General features: G+C 38.0%; 1 protein-coding gene across 2 annotated transcripts in view; it reads left to right on the top strand.

The window, feature by feature from the left end:
* Window positions 1-15,594, top strand: part of LOC104354855 (uncharacterized protein F13E9.13, mitochondrial) — a 55,089-nt gene that overhangs the window by 6,250 nt on the left and 33,245 nt on the right. For both annotated transcript variants that reach the window (XM_086469088.1, XM_086469089.1), the window contains exons 3-5: window positions 2,234-2,414; window positions 9,983-10,133; window positions 12,297-12,424. In XM_086469088.1, coding sequence (XP_086325214.1) covers window positions 2,234-2,414; window positions 9,983-10,133; window positions 12,297-12,424 — 460 coding nt within the window. The remainder of the gene's footprint in view (window positions 1-2,233; window positions 2,415-9,982; window positions 10,134-12,296; window positions 12,425-15,594) is intronic.

The following is a 15,594-nucleotide window of genomic DNA, read 5'->3' as shown; positions in this document are numbered from 1 at the left end:
GTCCTATTGAGGTTGATTCTTGACTGCCTGAAAGTCTGGGGCTTCTGGTTTGCAGATACTAGCTCCTTGCCCTTATGATAAGCTTGCAGTTTCCCAGATATCCAGGTTTTGGTAAGTCTGCCAAGTAGAGCATTCTTGATCCAAGGACCAAGGGCTTCCAGGTTTTGTGGCCTCAAGGAATTATCTGATTTTGAGGATTCATTGCATTTTTTGAGTTTGTTTTGTTTTGTTAAAACATTATAGTTTTACCTTAATCCTTTTGCCACATACTACTAATGACCAACTTTGCATTATTGCTTAGACTGACCTAATATGTTATGTGTACAAAGGGCAAAAGGCTAAGGGATTTCTCTTTCTCTTGGTACCACAAAGGATTCAGTAGTTGTGCCTGAGGTACAAGACCATTTGATCAGTTCGGATTTGTTGGAACGGTCCTGACCTTATTCCAGACAACCAACTAAAAGTTTGTGATTTCTTTTCATTTCTGAAAATGCTGTGGGTTTTCTGAAGACTGGTTGTCATCTCTGTCATATGGCTACCTCCCCATCACAGGTAGAGAAGTGTGGATGTTAAATTTTGTATTGAATTGGACGTAGAAACAAAGTCACGGACAGATGTTTTCGTTAGTTTTCATATCTGGTTTTCCTTTGCCTAGTTGAGGTTTTCTTGGACTGGAATTGTGTGATTAAATATGCTGATGAATGGCACCAAACAGTGTGTAGGTCTAATGTTGGATGCTGATATTATTAGGTTACTCTTTCCATTGATAGGTTGTGTCCCTTTGTTTTGAAGGTAGCATGAATTTTGTGTATTTAAATACCCATCTGTAAGTCATTTGGTAAAGGCAACTGTACCTTGGTGCACTGAACGTATGTGGGTCACGTGCTTGGACTGACCATATTGTTCCACTGGATTATTTCCAGTCTCAGTTTTTCTCATCCTCCATGTTAGGTGTTCATTTATGATGTCTGCAGCTTAGCCTGTAGTTCAGCCATTAAATGCTGACTGCATTTTATATACTGTCTCTTACTGCCAAAAGGGCTTCTACACTACAGCAAAGATTAAAGAAGCATTACATGTGAAAGTTTTTTTAAAAGGAAGCCTTTTTTTTTCCCCCTTCCTGATTGTCTCCTTTATTATTAACCAAACTTCTTTGTTTAATACCTCGTTTTGTTTTGTTTTGTTTTCCTCAAATGTTCTTTCTATTCTGGTTCAGTTCAATATCTTTGGAATGTAAAACGCTTACTTTATAGGATTGAGATCTGTGATAAAATTCCAGACAGAGCAGAATTTATTTTCTATATATACAATTAATTTGTCTATTAAACTTTCTGTGTTTTTAGATTGAAGCAGGTGAGAAATTTCTGCCTTCTTTTAACCTTCTCACTGAAAATGCAAAGCATCAGGCTTGAAATGTGTTTTAAGGCTATACTTTTACTCTTGTTACTAGTCCTTGACAAAATTATATATGATTTGCAGTTGTTGAAAACTTTCTGTTGTATACTATATAATGATTGGAAAAGGACAAGGTACCAGGTAATGTGCAAAGATTTTCAATAAATCACATAAATTGTATTAGCAGAGTATTTTATCATCACTCCATTGTTTGCTAAGAGTATGTCTGTGTGGAGTAAGAGGTATAGTAGATAATAAATAGCAGTATCTTCCTTCAAGTAATTCTGAATCCAGAATGGGAGAAATATCAATAGTTAATACTATGGTATTAGGCACACTGCAAATAGGCACAATAATAGTCAAACAAAAATTTCCTTTATTTATCCAAAATAGCACTTATTTTCTGACATCAATGGAATTGAAAATTGCCTTGATTATCTCTAAGTCCTCCATTATCCAGACATACTCAATATCCTGTATTCCACTTGGATAATTGAAGTTTGACTTTATACTATTTTTAATGAGGTGTAAGATTTAACTCATTCGCCTATAGTTCACATTTTAGGATGGATCAAAGGAAACCAAATTGATGAATGTATAATTAAAATCACATTTATTTCTCTTCATGATTTCCCTGCAAATACCATGCTGTTGATGAAAGCACTTTTATAAGTGGTTGTATGCATCAACACAATTTACTGTAGATAATCCTTCCTTTGAAGGAAAACCTTTAAACTCGTGTATCTTTTAATACAAAACAGCATAGTGTAAACTAGCCATGTATTTTAAGTTACTTTTTGTCCAGTTTAATTATTTTTCTTTGTAATAATCTTCACAGGATGGCTTGATAGTAGAAAACATGCATGATCTTCCTTACACGGTGTGTCCTGGGCCTGAAGTAACTGCAGCGATGACAGTCATTAGTGCTGCAGTGAGACGAACCTGCCCCCATCTCGCGCTGGGTGTCCAGATCCTGTGTGCTGCAAATCAACAGGCGATAGCAGTTGCTCTTGCTGCAGGTAATAGAAATGACTCATCAGTTATTACTGTTGTTTGCTATGGCATTTACTCTCTGCAAATTGTGCATTGTACTAACATAGATACCATGAAAAATGAGACATGAAAAGCTCACTGTACCCTGAAAAAGCAGAAATTAGATTTTGAGAAAGATGCCTCCTTGATTATAATAGATGATACTTGCGCGCTGCTTCAGTTGGAGGCAGCGCAAAAATCCCAAGGCTGTTGCTGCAGCTTTCTAGGTGAAACCTGTCTAAATATAATGATTAGTTTAAACCTACTCATGTCTAAAAGCCACCTTTGGTGTAACTCTATTTGCTTCAGTTAAATTATATTTGAGGATCAATTTAACCCACGGTGGTTAAGCATCCTGTTTCAGCATCTAATTATATGTTGTTGCTACTACTGTTATCCATTAAAACTAAGTTTTCATTGCCTTTTTTTAATGAATGGATAGAATGACGCTTTTTGTATAATAACAAAAAATTGAGTCTACAGCTAGCCAAACTACTTAAAATTAAATTGCATTTGGAGGACTTAAATATAAATTAATCCATCTTTATTGCACGAATCCTAGACTTGCTAACCTTTCTGCTCCTACTGCTTGCTGAAGTAATTTTACTTTTCATATGTAACATTCCATGATTTACAGATGGAGACTGGTTTAATATGGAAGGCTTGTACTTCCTAAATGCTTCATAAATTGAGGGTTAATGCCTGTTCTTGCCCAAATTGCATATGTGATTACAGTAAGGTTGCACGTTTTTGAGTGTACAAATTTTATAAACTAGCAGAATTTCTTAAGAATGCAAAACTAAAAGATGGTGGTGTTAATTGAAAACCATAATTCAGGTAAAATAGTGTAGGCTAACTTAACTGCAGTGGCAGTTTTAATTATGTTGAATATGTTCTGAAAGTCTTAAATTCCTTTTTTCTCTGGGCAATTCTTGTTAATAGATGTGTTTTGAACTTAGATGTCGAGCGCTTTAAAATTGGAAGTTTCCATTTTCAAGGTATCTACTACTTGACAAACTGACAATACTTGATTTTTATTGCTGGAGTAGAACCTATATGAAAACCTAAAATAAAAATGCTAGCAGAATCCAGTTTTAGTTTTTAGGTATTGTATGCATGTAGGATACTTGAGGTACATATTTACACATCTTATTTTTAAAAGCCATAGTCAAACTGTTTGTGAGTTATGTATCCATTTAGGAGCAAAATTGATCACTAAATAAGGGATATAGTGTGGGAAAAATGTATTTCTCTTACTTCTCAGCAATTATTAATGAAGGAGAGAATTCCTGGAGGGCTTGTGTTTTGCTCAGCTCTACTACTGTTCTGCACTATTTGCCCTGTAACTGGAGAACAGCAGCTAGGAAGGGCCTGTATTTAATGCATTTCATTGCATTTCTCTGAAAATTATTGTCTCAAGTTCACTGAACAGGAAAGCAAAAAGAAAAGAAAAAATCACTCTAAGCAGAACAGTGGTAAAGTGAGTGCTACTTGGTAGGTAGCAAATCTTTGAGTAGTTTTTCTGTGACGACTTAGCAGTGACTTTAATGTCAATACAGTTTTAATAGGTGGCTATTAATAAAGCAAGCCCTGTATGCTTTCACTACAAAAAACAGTTGCTGAAGGTGTTTTAGCTAAAAAGCATGTGTAGCGTCTCCTGCTACTATACAGTCATTTCATTTTCTCTGGTGAAACTCCTACCTTTGGTAGAAATAACTGTTCTGAAGAGAACTGCACAGGGAAATTCTAAGTGGTCTTTAGGTGAAGATAATTATTTTATTTTGCAAAGGGGGGAAAAAAGTCAACAGGTTTACAGTGTGACTAGAAGGAGCTCAACATCAGCAACATGTGGTTTTGGTAATAAACATGTCGTGGGTAACCAAATAGCAACACTCAGTTTTCCTAACATATTGACAAGGTATTGGATAAATCTGAAAATAAGAGTAATAAATCAGGGGATGAAGTATCTGAGAAGGTTGAGAATTATTTCTTTATTTATTTTGGTTCTTTAGGAAAGAAATATTTATTCAACTAGGCACCTAAAGGAAGGAATACCAGCAAAAATGTGTTCCTGCTGGGTGCTCCAGAAAAGGTCTGGGGCAGTGATAGGAAAATAGTGGAGGATCTTCAGGAAAAAGGGAGCTGCTGTGTTTCCACTCTTCTGACAGAAAGAAGCAGTTCCTCAGGTTATCAAAAACCAACAACTGAGCCAAAACAGTTGTTGCCAACATCCTCCGAGCTCCAAAAGGTTATTGCAGACTGTTATACCAGTGCTGAACACTCTTGGTTCAGTGCACCCACAGGTTCACCATAGGGGGCTGAAGGAAGTGGTTGCCCAAGGGCATCTGTCCAGCAGGCCATGGCATTCTCCTGCCCTGGGCCTCGCTGCATGGCCCGTGTTCCCCCTCTGTCTGCCCTACAAACCAGTGTCACTCTGATATTTTGCTTTTGATTTTGACTTCAAGAGGTTATGTTGAAAGCTGCTGGATTTCCCTCTGTTCCTAAAGGGTGGATATGGCAATGTTAGCCCACTCAAAAATTAGTGTCATTATATACACAAATAGTAGGGGAGATTCATGTCACGCCTTTCTTAATATTAAGTCCACTGCTGCACAATTTTTATGCTCTTCTAATGCAGGCATTTTAAATTAAAGTACAGTAATGTCCCTGAGGAACTGTAGACCACAAAACATAGAGACAATACTGTATAGTACAGGTTTTGTATTTATATTTTTGACTGGAAGCCATCTTAATCTCAGATACTTATTCTCAGAAAAACAACCCATCTTAATATTTTGTTTTAATGTCATCCTTCAAAGACTGTATTATCTTCTTTCTTTCCTAAAATGCTCTTTTTGGAGAAGCAAGTCAGAATGTGTTTGCTAGGGTTACTTTTCAATTGGTTCATTATTAACAGGTATACCATGTGTTTTTTAGACATGTACAATTTCCAGTTTGTAGTCTCTGATTTACTTAACTACATCTCCTTGAGGCTGAAACACGATGATGTATATGAGCAGGTTCTATGGGCATTTGTAGAGGAGGTAAAAATACAAATGCTCCCTTACTTATTTTTGTTTAGCAAATATTACTGGTTATCATTTCTCAGTGCTCAGGAATGTCTACGATATAAGTCTGGGTCAGATTTAGGCATAGTGTTTTTTTTTTCCTTACTTATTTATCAGTGTATCTTGTTTCCTAAAGTCAACCATTGTGTTAATTTCATCTACTCGTGTTTGTTGTTGACCTACTTCCAAATTACGTGGCTTTTCTTCTATTGAAAATTTGCTAATTATAAAGCATTATTCATATTAGAGGAGACTGTTGTGTCTAAAGGAATTGCCCAAAAGCCCTCAGCTGCTATTTGTGGTTTTCCTTGTGTTAGTGAGATGTTCTGCTTGGCTCTAATCTATCAGTGTGGGTCTTTGCAAAGGAGATGCAGAGCCTTTATAATACGGGAAGCATATGATGGTGATACTTCCTTTATTATTTTGCACATTCTGCATGCTGTCCATTACCAACATGTAGCAGTGGTTGAGAAGAAATAAGTGACTGGCCCATCATTAACCTAATGGAGACAAAATTAATGGTAAGAAGAAGGATTTCATGAAAAATTGCCATTGTGGAATTTTGGCCTTCAAGGCATAAAACAGTCCCCATAGCTATATCTCTGTAGTGATGCACAGGAACACTTCTGATATTCCAGGTACCCCTGCCTGCTGTATCTGGACTCCACAGGGTGGAAAACCCGAGCACATGGGCCAGAGGCGAGTTATGCTCTTGTGTTCTGGCCAGAGCTTCAATCTGGGTGCCTGGGAGCAAGGACTGTAGGGTCTACTGTAGAGTGCAGCTTCCCTACTTCTGGGTGAGCCTGTGTTACACTTGTCTTGAATTAGGGCTCAGTTTTTAAGTTTATCTTCTCTCATTTCAGAAATTTAGAACAGAATAGTTCAGTTGGAAGGGATTTAAAATAATCATCTAGTCCAACTGCATCTTCACCTGACTGTGAAAGTACCCTTTTTTGCTTTGAGGATCATGTTACTGAAATCCCATTTCTGAATTAGTCTTCATCAATGATAATGACACAGTTGGTAGCTGATTAAGTGAGGCTTCATAGCAGAAGATATCCCAGGTACTCGGATATCTCCATGTCTTATATAAATACAGCTTTGATGCCTGAGACTGTTCCTTTGCCTCACCCACCAGCAGAGCTAGTCCACAGGAATTCACTCGCCACAGCCCAAGATACCGTTTAAGGTGGGATAGAATTGGGCAGAATTGTGTACCACTTTTTTTTCTTTTTGACTGCCACCGTGTTCATGCTGTGGTCGGGGGGAGGCAGCTAAGCTAGAACTGCAGCAGTGGTGTGCATGCCTTAGCGGCATCCGCAGGTGCTGTGGAGCGAGGCCGTGAGTGCTGTGGACTCTGCTGTGAGCTCTGCTGGAGGCCCTTCTCCTGGGCCTGCAATTCATGCTGAGCATGGAAGGAGCCGCTGTCACAAGCAGTAAAGGGTCTTCGCAGCACAGAGACTGTATGCCTCTAGCATCAATAGCTGGCAAAGTCAATACCCATCTGAGTTTTCATTTTCAGCACAAAATCAGTCTTTCAGGTTCTTTATGAATTAGGCAGGCAAGAAGAGCTGGGAGCAAGGATTTACTGTACATATAAAACAAGATACCACCAGTAAAGTTACCTGCAGCATCTTGCCTTTATGTAAAGGCAAAGATGTTTGCCTGAAGTCGAAATTTAGCAGCAGCCAGCAGCTGCGCAGCCTTGTAGAGGCCAGATCACATTTCTGTGTAAGTAGTAAATCCTAGCTCTGGGCTCCTTTTGGCTTTAGAACTGAAGGAAGGAACATACCTGAGAAAGGGCTTCTCAATGGTGACATGTTTTGGGGTGTTAAAATGCAGTGATCTGCACATTTGCAGCATTGAAGATGGATAAATTAAAAGGACTATTTCCTCCATCAACTCGTATCTTGCAATATTTTCTCACCCAGCAAAAGAAGTGTTTCAGGCTGTCATTTTTTTTTTCTCTTAATCATAAATTGTCATGGGAAGGAAAGGAAAAAATAAGGCTTCTCTCTACAATTGGTACACTTTCACAAGTGTTTAGGTAAAGCTGTTTAAGTAGGATTAAAGTAAGCGGAATAGCACTAACTTCTGAAAAAGAGACAAGCTCTAGTTGTTTGAGCAGGCCCTGCAGCAGCTGGTTACTTGATTGTACATTCTTAATATAGTCTTGATGTTCTGTTTATTACATTTCATTGGAAATTTCCTGTTCTTGTTTTCCAGTGAGACTACACAATTTTTTTGTTCCCCTGTAAGTCCGAAATGGGACTGCCTATTAACTATTCAGCGGCTATTACTTTTCAGCTTGCCAAATGTGAAAGTAAGCAATAGTATCATTCTCACAATTTTATGAGCGTAAAAATGAATTCATTAGCAGAATCTGATTATGGCTTCATAAAACAGAAGGGTAATGATTTGGTGCCTGCACCTATTACACTTGGTTAAAATTTGTATTTTCATAGCCCCAAAAACCCAGATAGAGAATGCAGCCTTGTTAAAACCAAGTGCAATCCTAAAGTTTAGCAGAAAGTCTTAAATTACTAAGTTAAGGAAACACAAACCAAGCATCAACAAATGACATGTAACCAGTGACTTCAATAAATTAAATTACTCAATGAATAGCCCCTGTCCTGAGTTGAATGTTATGATTGCTGTGAAAATGTAACGTATCTCTAGACTCGTCAATAGTCTTATGATTGGAGAAGTAATTTTTCTTATTTAACTCTGAATTGTACTGTAAACTTGGGTGATTTAAGCAGAACCTATAGCTTTTGTTCCTAGATGCAGAAATCTCAGTCTAGCTATTTGCCCTGTTTATTACCCAATGCCTACTAGCAACTGTAACTGTACTTGTGGCACACTCTTGTCTTTCGATCCTGAGAATACTCCATGCCTTTCACCCACTAATCTCAAGGCACAGGACAGCTTGCATTTGATTTGGCATCCATCTGTGATGTTTCCTGTTAGCTGGAGTCTGTGTTGCTAAGCAATACAGGCTCTTCTCTATCAGGCATAAGCTTGTTTCTGCAACTTCAGGGCTTTTGGAATGAAACTGAAATTTTAAAATAAACAGGCACCCTGTAATTTGGTAAATATATTTTAAAGATCATTTATGTTTATATTTGAAATGTGCTAAGGTGAGGCCTCTGTTGCCTAAGCAGTTCTCTGGTGCGTGGGATTGCGTTCTTGATGGCTGCTTTCACATGCATTGGCTTCCTTGGTGTGATGCTAGCTCTAAGTGAATGTGCAGCTCACTCCAAAGCTGGAGTAGCATCAGATCTTCAGAAGGGCCTGGAAGAGACCTCTGACGCAAACTGGAAGAACAGCAAATGCTGCACAAGATGAGTACAGAGCTTTTACACATATATTAAGAGACAGGTGAAATAAGCTTCAAGGTTATGAAAGACTGGAGAGAAGAGAGGAATACAGTAAGGGAGTCAGGATTCAGTTTTGTGCCTTGGCTGTGGGCTTATTACACCACGGCCCCAGGCTTCGGTGTTTCAACATACAGATATTTCAGGGCTGTGTAGGGGGTCCCTGAAAGTAGACAAATGGCCTGTATAGAGTCATTGCTTTTTCTTAAGTATCCATCCCACAAAACTTTCCTAGTGCAAAAAATGAATTAGTATGGTTGAAGCCACGTTGCTAAGACATGGTAGAGTCGATGGTCAGAGTAGAGTGGAAAATGTTTTGCTCTTCCCAAACCTTATCTTTTTGTACCTTTGGCACAGTTCCAGATGTAATTTGTTGACGTGGTGCTATGTAGAAAACACAAGCTACATTCAGATGGAGAGTCAAGCAGGTTGTATATAACGTGTCACAGGCTGTGTTTTCTTGACCAGTTTCCTAAAGAAAAAGACTTAATGCTATTCCTCTGTCTGTGTCTATGTCCTTGATGCTTTTTGACCTGATGGCCAACTTCAGGCACGTTTAACAGGGGAATAGATGTTGGGAAAGAAGTAATACAATGACAGAGTATCCAGAAAGAGGAGAGAGACCCAAATTATTGACTGTTTTTGGAGAGAAGACACATTGTTAGGACAAAGGAGCTGTATTTTGACCTACCTACTTCTCTGTTGGCATGTGCCCACTGGCACATCATGGCAAGAGGCAGGGCAGGGTGTGCAGCCGCCTGTTCTGATCACACAGGAACAAACTGACAGGAGCTAAGAAAGAGAAGGGAACCATGGGGGTAGGGAGACAACTGGTGGGGGCTCTATGGGAGAGACGGGAGTTGAAGATAGTAAGATGGAAAGAAGTCAGAGAGAATATGCGTGAAAATAAAGAATGTAAAACTTAAATATGTGGAAAACCAAGGTTGGTTAGTCCTAGAGCATATGGAACAACTTGTATTGGGATCAAATAAGAGGGGCAGTAAGGTGGTTTTGTTTGGTTTTAGTATTTCTGTTTCTCAGTCTCCAGTTTTAGCTAAGATACTGCCATGTTTTTGGTTTTGTTTGTTTGTTTGTTTCTTTTTTTCCCAGGTCTTAATTTTATCCGGGCTGAAGGGTTTGTATTTTCTCATGTTGCTGATGAAGGGATTATAAATGCCTGTGCCGGTGACCTGCTACGATACAGAAAACAAGTTGGAGCAGAGAACATTCAGATTTTTGCTGATATTAAAAAGAAACATAGGTAAATACAAGTAATATTATATGTAAATATGAATGTAATAATGATCTTATATTTTTCTCCATTTTCTGATTTTTTTTTAATGCCTATTTCGTGTCAGGGAAGTTAATGATATAGGGAGAACTTTACTGTTCAAGCAAGGTCTTACAGTGCTATTAGGGGATATATTTAAAAATAAATTTGCACCTGTAACCTGCAGGTTGCTGCATCTGTGAAGTTTGCAGTTGTTTAACCTTCAGGATTTATAAATGCAGACTGTAAAAGTTTTGCATCTGGTGTTAGGTGAGATTCTGTATACTTGTGTATATAGCTATTATGTTTAAAGAAATTTTGTTTCTGGGGTCTAAGCATCCAAGGTGATTTCTAGTTATGCAAGCAGTTATTGTATAAAACCATCCAAATCATAATATTTAGCACAAGATTTAAAAAAGTTACGATCTTTTTTTTCTTCTTCCTGCCAATAATACTGGTTTCTGCTACTTAAATCAGTGCTGTCTATGTACGGATTATGATCTATGATTATCAAACAGAAGGAAGCCGGTTTCTTTTCTGCTGATACTTTATCATAACTGTCACATGGTACTTTCAGTTATTTAGATGTCGGTCTTTGGATTTTTTTCTCCAGAAGAACTGCTGAAGTGTTATGTATTATACATGCTAAGTAACCTAATTAAAAAGTTTGTGTGTAGTATGTGGGTAATCATGAGAATAACCAAGGCTAGAAAATCCTAAATACCTAATAAACAGGTAATAAATTTCAAAACGGAAAGGAAATAATGCAGCATGGTGAAATTAAGCTTTTAAGGTCCTTTCAAGGTGGCTTCTTTCTAATGATTTCTTCATATATATATATATGTATGTTTACATATATATAAAAATAAAAATACATTGCATTACACTTTTTTGTAAAAAAAAAAAATTGATTGCATTATGTGATTATTTTTTTGTCTTTACAATTATGAATTGATATTTAGATTATACTTCCTGTTGTTCAAAGGGTTTGCTTTTTAAGAAAGGAGAAGAGGTTTTTATTTCAGGCAGATTCATAAGCTGAGAAGGAAATGTTAAAGGACTTGTTGGTTGAGTTTTTTAATGTAGAAAAAAATGCCCACCGCTGAAAGCTGTTAGTCTCCTGTTCTTTGAATGGGGAGAAACTATTTTTGTAATCTATGTGCAGTGTACAGCTACTCTCCACATGCTAGTTTTAGAGTTGCTTACTTAGCCCCGTTTCAACCTCGTTGTATATATTTACGTGCTTAGGCCTGACGTTCTCCAGCTGCAGAAAGGGAGTCAGTGTACTTCCCTTTGCATCCATTGCCATGAGTGGCATGGAGTGCACACACGTGCTGCCTCTGAATATGGCCAGAGCATGGCCTCCCCAAGAGCCTTGTCCATTCAGGCTGATCCAGGAGAGAGGTTGGCTCCATCACCGCTCATCAGTGCAACATGTTGGCCATAGCCATTGTTTTCTACTTCAGTGGAAATACAGGAACAACAAAGGCAGGTGTTGAACCAGCAATGGCTGGAATTCTTTCACAGTTTAGAACCGTTAAAATTAAAAGCTGCTATTGCTATAGGTTTCAGACAAAGTGTGTCACCCGCATATCAAAGACTGCTGTTGAAAAGCTAGGTTGCAGGTAATTGATGTTTGTAACCGCTGTGTAAGATGATTCCTGTGATTATATCATAGGTAATAACTATACTTTCTGTTAGTTGGACTTCGTGAAATGAAGTGGAGGGTGTTAATTCTGTGCTAGGCAACAGAATCTGATTTATGAATGACTGCACATCCACAACTCCCACTTAAAGTCAGAGAGCTGTGTGTGCTCAACATTTCTGAAATACAGGTGCTTGACATGTAAGCAGCTGTCTCAATTGACACTTGGTAGTTCACACTTAGCAATCACTCTTTAGAGACAGGAGACCCAGAGCAATAGACGGATCAATTATGGTTCTCTGATGGAAAAGGTTGGGTTTTTTCCCTCCTGTTCGTATTGCAATGTTTCTTCCCAATTTAAAACAGGACACTTGCCCTCTCTTACAAAGCCTGCCTTTGGTTGTTCTGACAGTGGGGAAGATGAAGAAATGCAGTCTAAACATTCCACAAGATGGATAACAAATGTGTGTGCCGGCAGTAACCACAGGGTACGTTCCTGCTGTTTACAGTGCTCACGCCCTGACGGCAGATGTCAGCGTGGCCGAGACCGCTTCGGCTGCCGAGCTCTTCCTGGCTGATGGGCTCGTACTGACTGGCACCGCTACTGGATTGCCCGCAGATCCTCAGGAGCTGAAAGGTGAGAGCTGTCATATGAAGGTCGGACAACAGGCAGTGAATCAGCTTCTGGATTAATGTAGAAAGAAATCTATATATCAGCAGATCCTTAAGCTAAAAAAAGGAAAGAAAAGAAACTCACTGTAGGGTTTGACTTGATACAGCAGAACTAATGTGATTGAGGCACTGAGGTTCAGATTGGCTGTTGTATGTTTCTAAACAACAATCTGGTGGGACAAAACTGAAAATTCTTTCAAGCTTTTATACACTGAATGATGCTGAGGTTTAAATGAAAAAAAAGTAAAAATGTATGTAAAATTATGTAAAAAACCCTTCCATTTTTAAAAAGTCTTAATATAAGAAAAAGCTACTTTATAGCCTTATTAGAAAACTAACTAACTATAAATCTTTCCATTGAAGAGTTAAGCATTTTTATCTTTCACAATGGAAACAGAAGTCCTGCAAGAAAAGGGACATTTTGATAAGGGAACATTTGAAAGAGTAATACCAGGGAAAGTACTGCTTAGAAGACTTTCAGAAAGAGTACAAGTTCATTGGTAGATAGAAAGATATTACATCAAAATGATTCTTAAATGGTGTGGACTTTTTATCAAGGGAGAGTCATTTGACCTATGAGTTCTGACCTTTGCAAAGGTGTTATATGATTCTTCATATTTTTATATGGGCATGAGTTTGGGCTGTCTTTGTGAAACTGGATTGCTCCCATGCTAGAATTAAAGTTCTATCATGGGGGCATTTAATTTTTGTCGTTAATTTTAATTTAGATTAATGGCTGCAATTTGAGGGTCTCACTACATAAAATAGAATATATTTTTTTAGGTTTTACTTTTGCTAACAGGCTTTAACTTACCATGTTTTGATGTTCCAGTACAGAGTATATTGTATTCAACTTATGTTAGCTGATCAGAGTGAAAAACATACTTTATTTGCTATAGATATCTGGACCTCAAACATATTTTGAAATAATAATGATAATAATTATTCAGTATTTTCAGGGGTTTATCTATATCATATGTGCTTAACAGCATTTAAAATGAATGCTGAACTTTTCAGAATAGGTTTTTATTTCTTACAAACTTTTTGCCAAATAATAGATTATACATGACCATGCTTCAATCACCAGTGTTAAAAAGAAAATGATGGATTGGTGTGAACACTGAGCTCTTGAATTAGTTGGGTCTTTTTGGTATAGTAAACGAGAAATGATACATGGAACAGGTGACCCTGAAAGCTAGGCCTATTTTAGAGACTGCAAAATTTCATTAATCTAGAGCTCCATCCCTGCCTGCAATTAATGTCCCCATCACTCTTAATGCAGATTAAATAATTAAAAAAAAAAGGATTTGATAAGTCTTAGGGCAAAATCCTAGGTTAAATTCTACTTTCACGTATGCACGTGCAACTTCCATTGATTTCCTTCATCAGAGAGCAAAACCTGACCTCTAGGCCCATAGGGTTTTTATCACAGGACTCCAACCAGACAGTTCCATGGCTTCTGCTTTTCTTTCATGTGAACAAACATGTCAGTCTCTGTCTTGTTCTCTTTCTGGGTCCAAAGAATGAAATGAATCAGAGTTGGCAGCTGTAATGAAGTACATACATTAATTTTGTGTTTGGATTTGTGCTATGAAAGCAAGAGTCTGCAGATCATGGGTTTATTTTACTTAGGTCACAGCATTTTGGATGTTAGCAGGCCCTCTGATGAGAAGAATGTTGGCTTAAAACAGTTAAGGGAAGAACTTAAAAATCAGTATTCCAGGGTATAAGGAAGTGTCAAATTAGGCATATCAATGTCAGCAGATTCTTAAAAGGAATCAGATCTACAGTCTACAAAGTTGGTGTTGATGTGAGTGAAATTTTGCATTTCACGAATTTATGCAGCTCTGGAAGTGCTGTATTGCGATGATACACACAATTGGGCACCTTTCATCACACTGCAAAGCATCTCTTGAAAGCAGAACCAAGAGACAGATGAGATTTTTGTCATGTCTTTTTTTCATCTTTGTTGTGCAGTAATATAGAAGTGGTTTTGCCTTTGTGTTGAACTGACTTGATTTGTGATGGAGTGTAGGAAATGAGTGTTTCCCTGTAAAGCCGGAGAACTGTATTCAGTAGGGTTTTGTTTGTAGTTTGTGTCACTGCCTTCTCGTAGGCAACTGTCATCAACTCTCCTCGCAGAGGCTGGCAGGCTTTGCTCCAGGGCACCCTGGGCATACTAGAACACCAGTGGTTTACAGAATACAAGGTCTAAAAATCAGACCTCATGTTATTAAGGAGCAAGAATTAGAGCTGAGCATCTTGAATTACGATTAATTTATTTGATAAACCATGTTTTCATTTAGGAGGTTATAGAAGTTTGTTCCAGTTTGCTATATTGTGAAACATTCTTTGATTGGAAAGTGAATCTGTCAGATTTTCTCTTTGGCTATAACTGCTGAAATAACTGATTCACATCCAGGCTGTATTTTAAGTTACCAGAGCTTTGTATAATGACTGCTTAGTTATCTATGCGAATGGAGCAAATGGCCTCAGGTGAGTAACCAGTAGAAAATGGGGTACCTCATGAAATCCAACAGCTGGCTGTGACTGTCACCTGCTTAGTTACTGTTCATAAAAGGGGCATCAAGACTGATTCATCCTCTCACCTTTCAATGGTACATTTAGGTCAAAATAGAGGCTGCTGCCTTTGCGATACCCTCAGAGTTAAATGTGAGCCTCTGTTACTTTTTGTAAACCATAGATTTAGTGACAGAGAAAAAGTCCTTTGAATTAAAAAACTAAAATGTGTTACAGTGGAGCAGTGCCATAAACATAGTGTTGTGTACGGTACAGTGATTACTGCATATGAAAAAGCTGTTGAAGAGTAGTTGAGCAAGTTATTGTCACAGTGGTGCTTATTTTTACGCTGCTCTTTACCATTGTTTTCAAGCTAGGAGCATTTGGCCTTTATTTCATGTAACTTGTGCATACCATAGTTCAAATGCTTTCATTGTGCTTTGCGACCAAGCACTATTTCATTTGATTAAAAAGACATGTCTGCAGATGTACCGTCACAAGAAAGAGCACAGTGCCCTCTAGTTACGGTTTATTGAAATAGAGAAATGTGCAAGTTGTGTGAACTTTAGGATCTTGTTACTGTAACATCTCAAAATTGTCTGCTTTTCTTTGTGT

This window comes from Leptosomus discolor, chromosome 8, assembly GCF_034619465.1.
Source record: "Leptosomus discolor isolate bLepDis1 chromosome 8, bLepDis1.hap2, whole genome shotgun sequence".
In the NCBI taxonomy this organism is placed as follows: Eukaryota; Metazoa; Chordata; class Aves; order Leptosomiformes; family Leptosomidae; genus Leptosomus; species Leptosomus discolor.
This window is presented reverse-complemented; position numbering and strand designations above follow the sequence as displayed.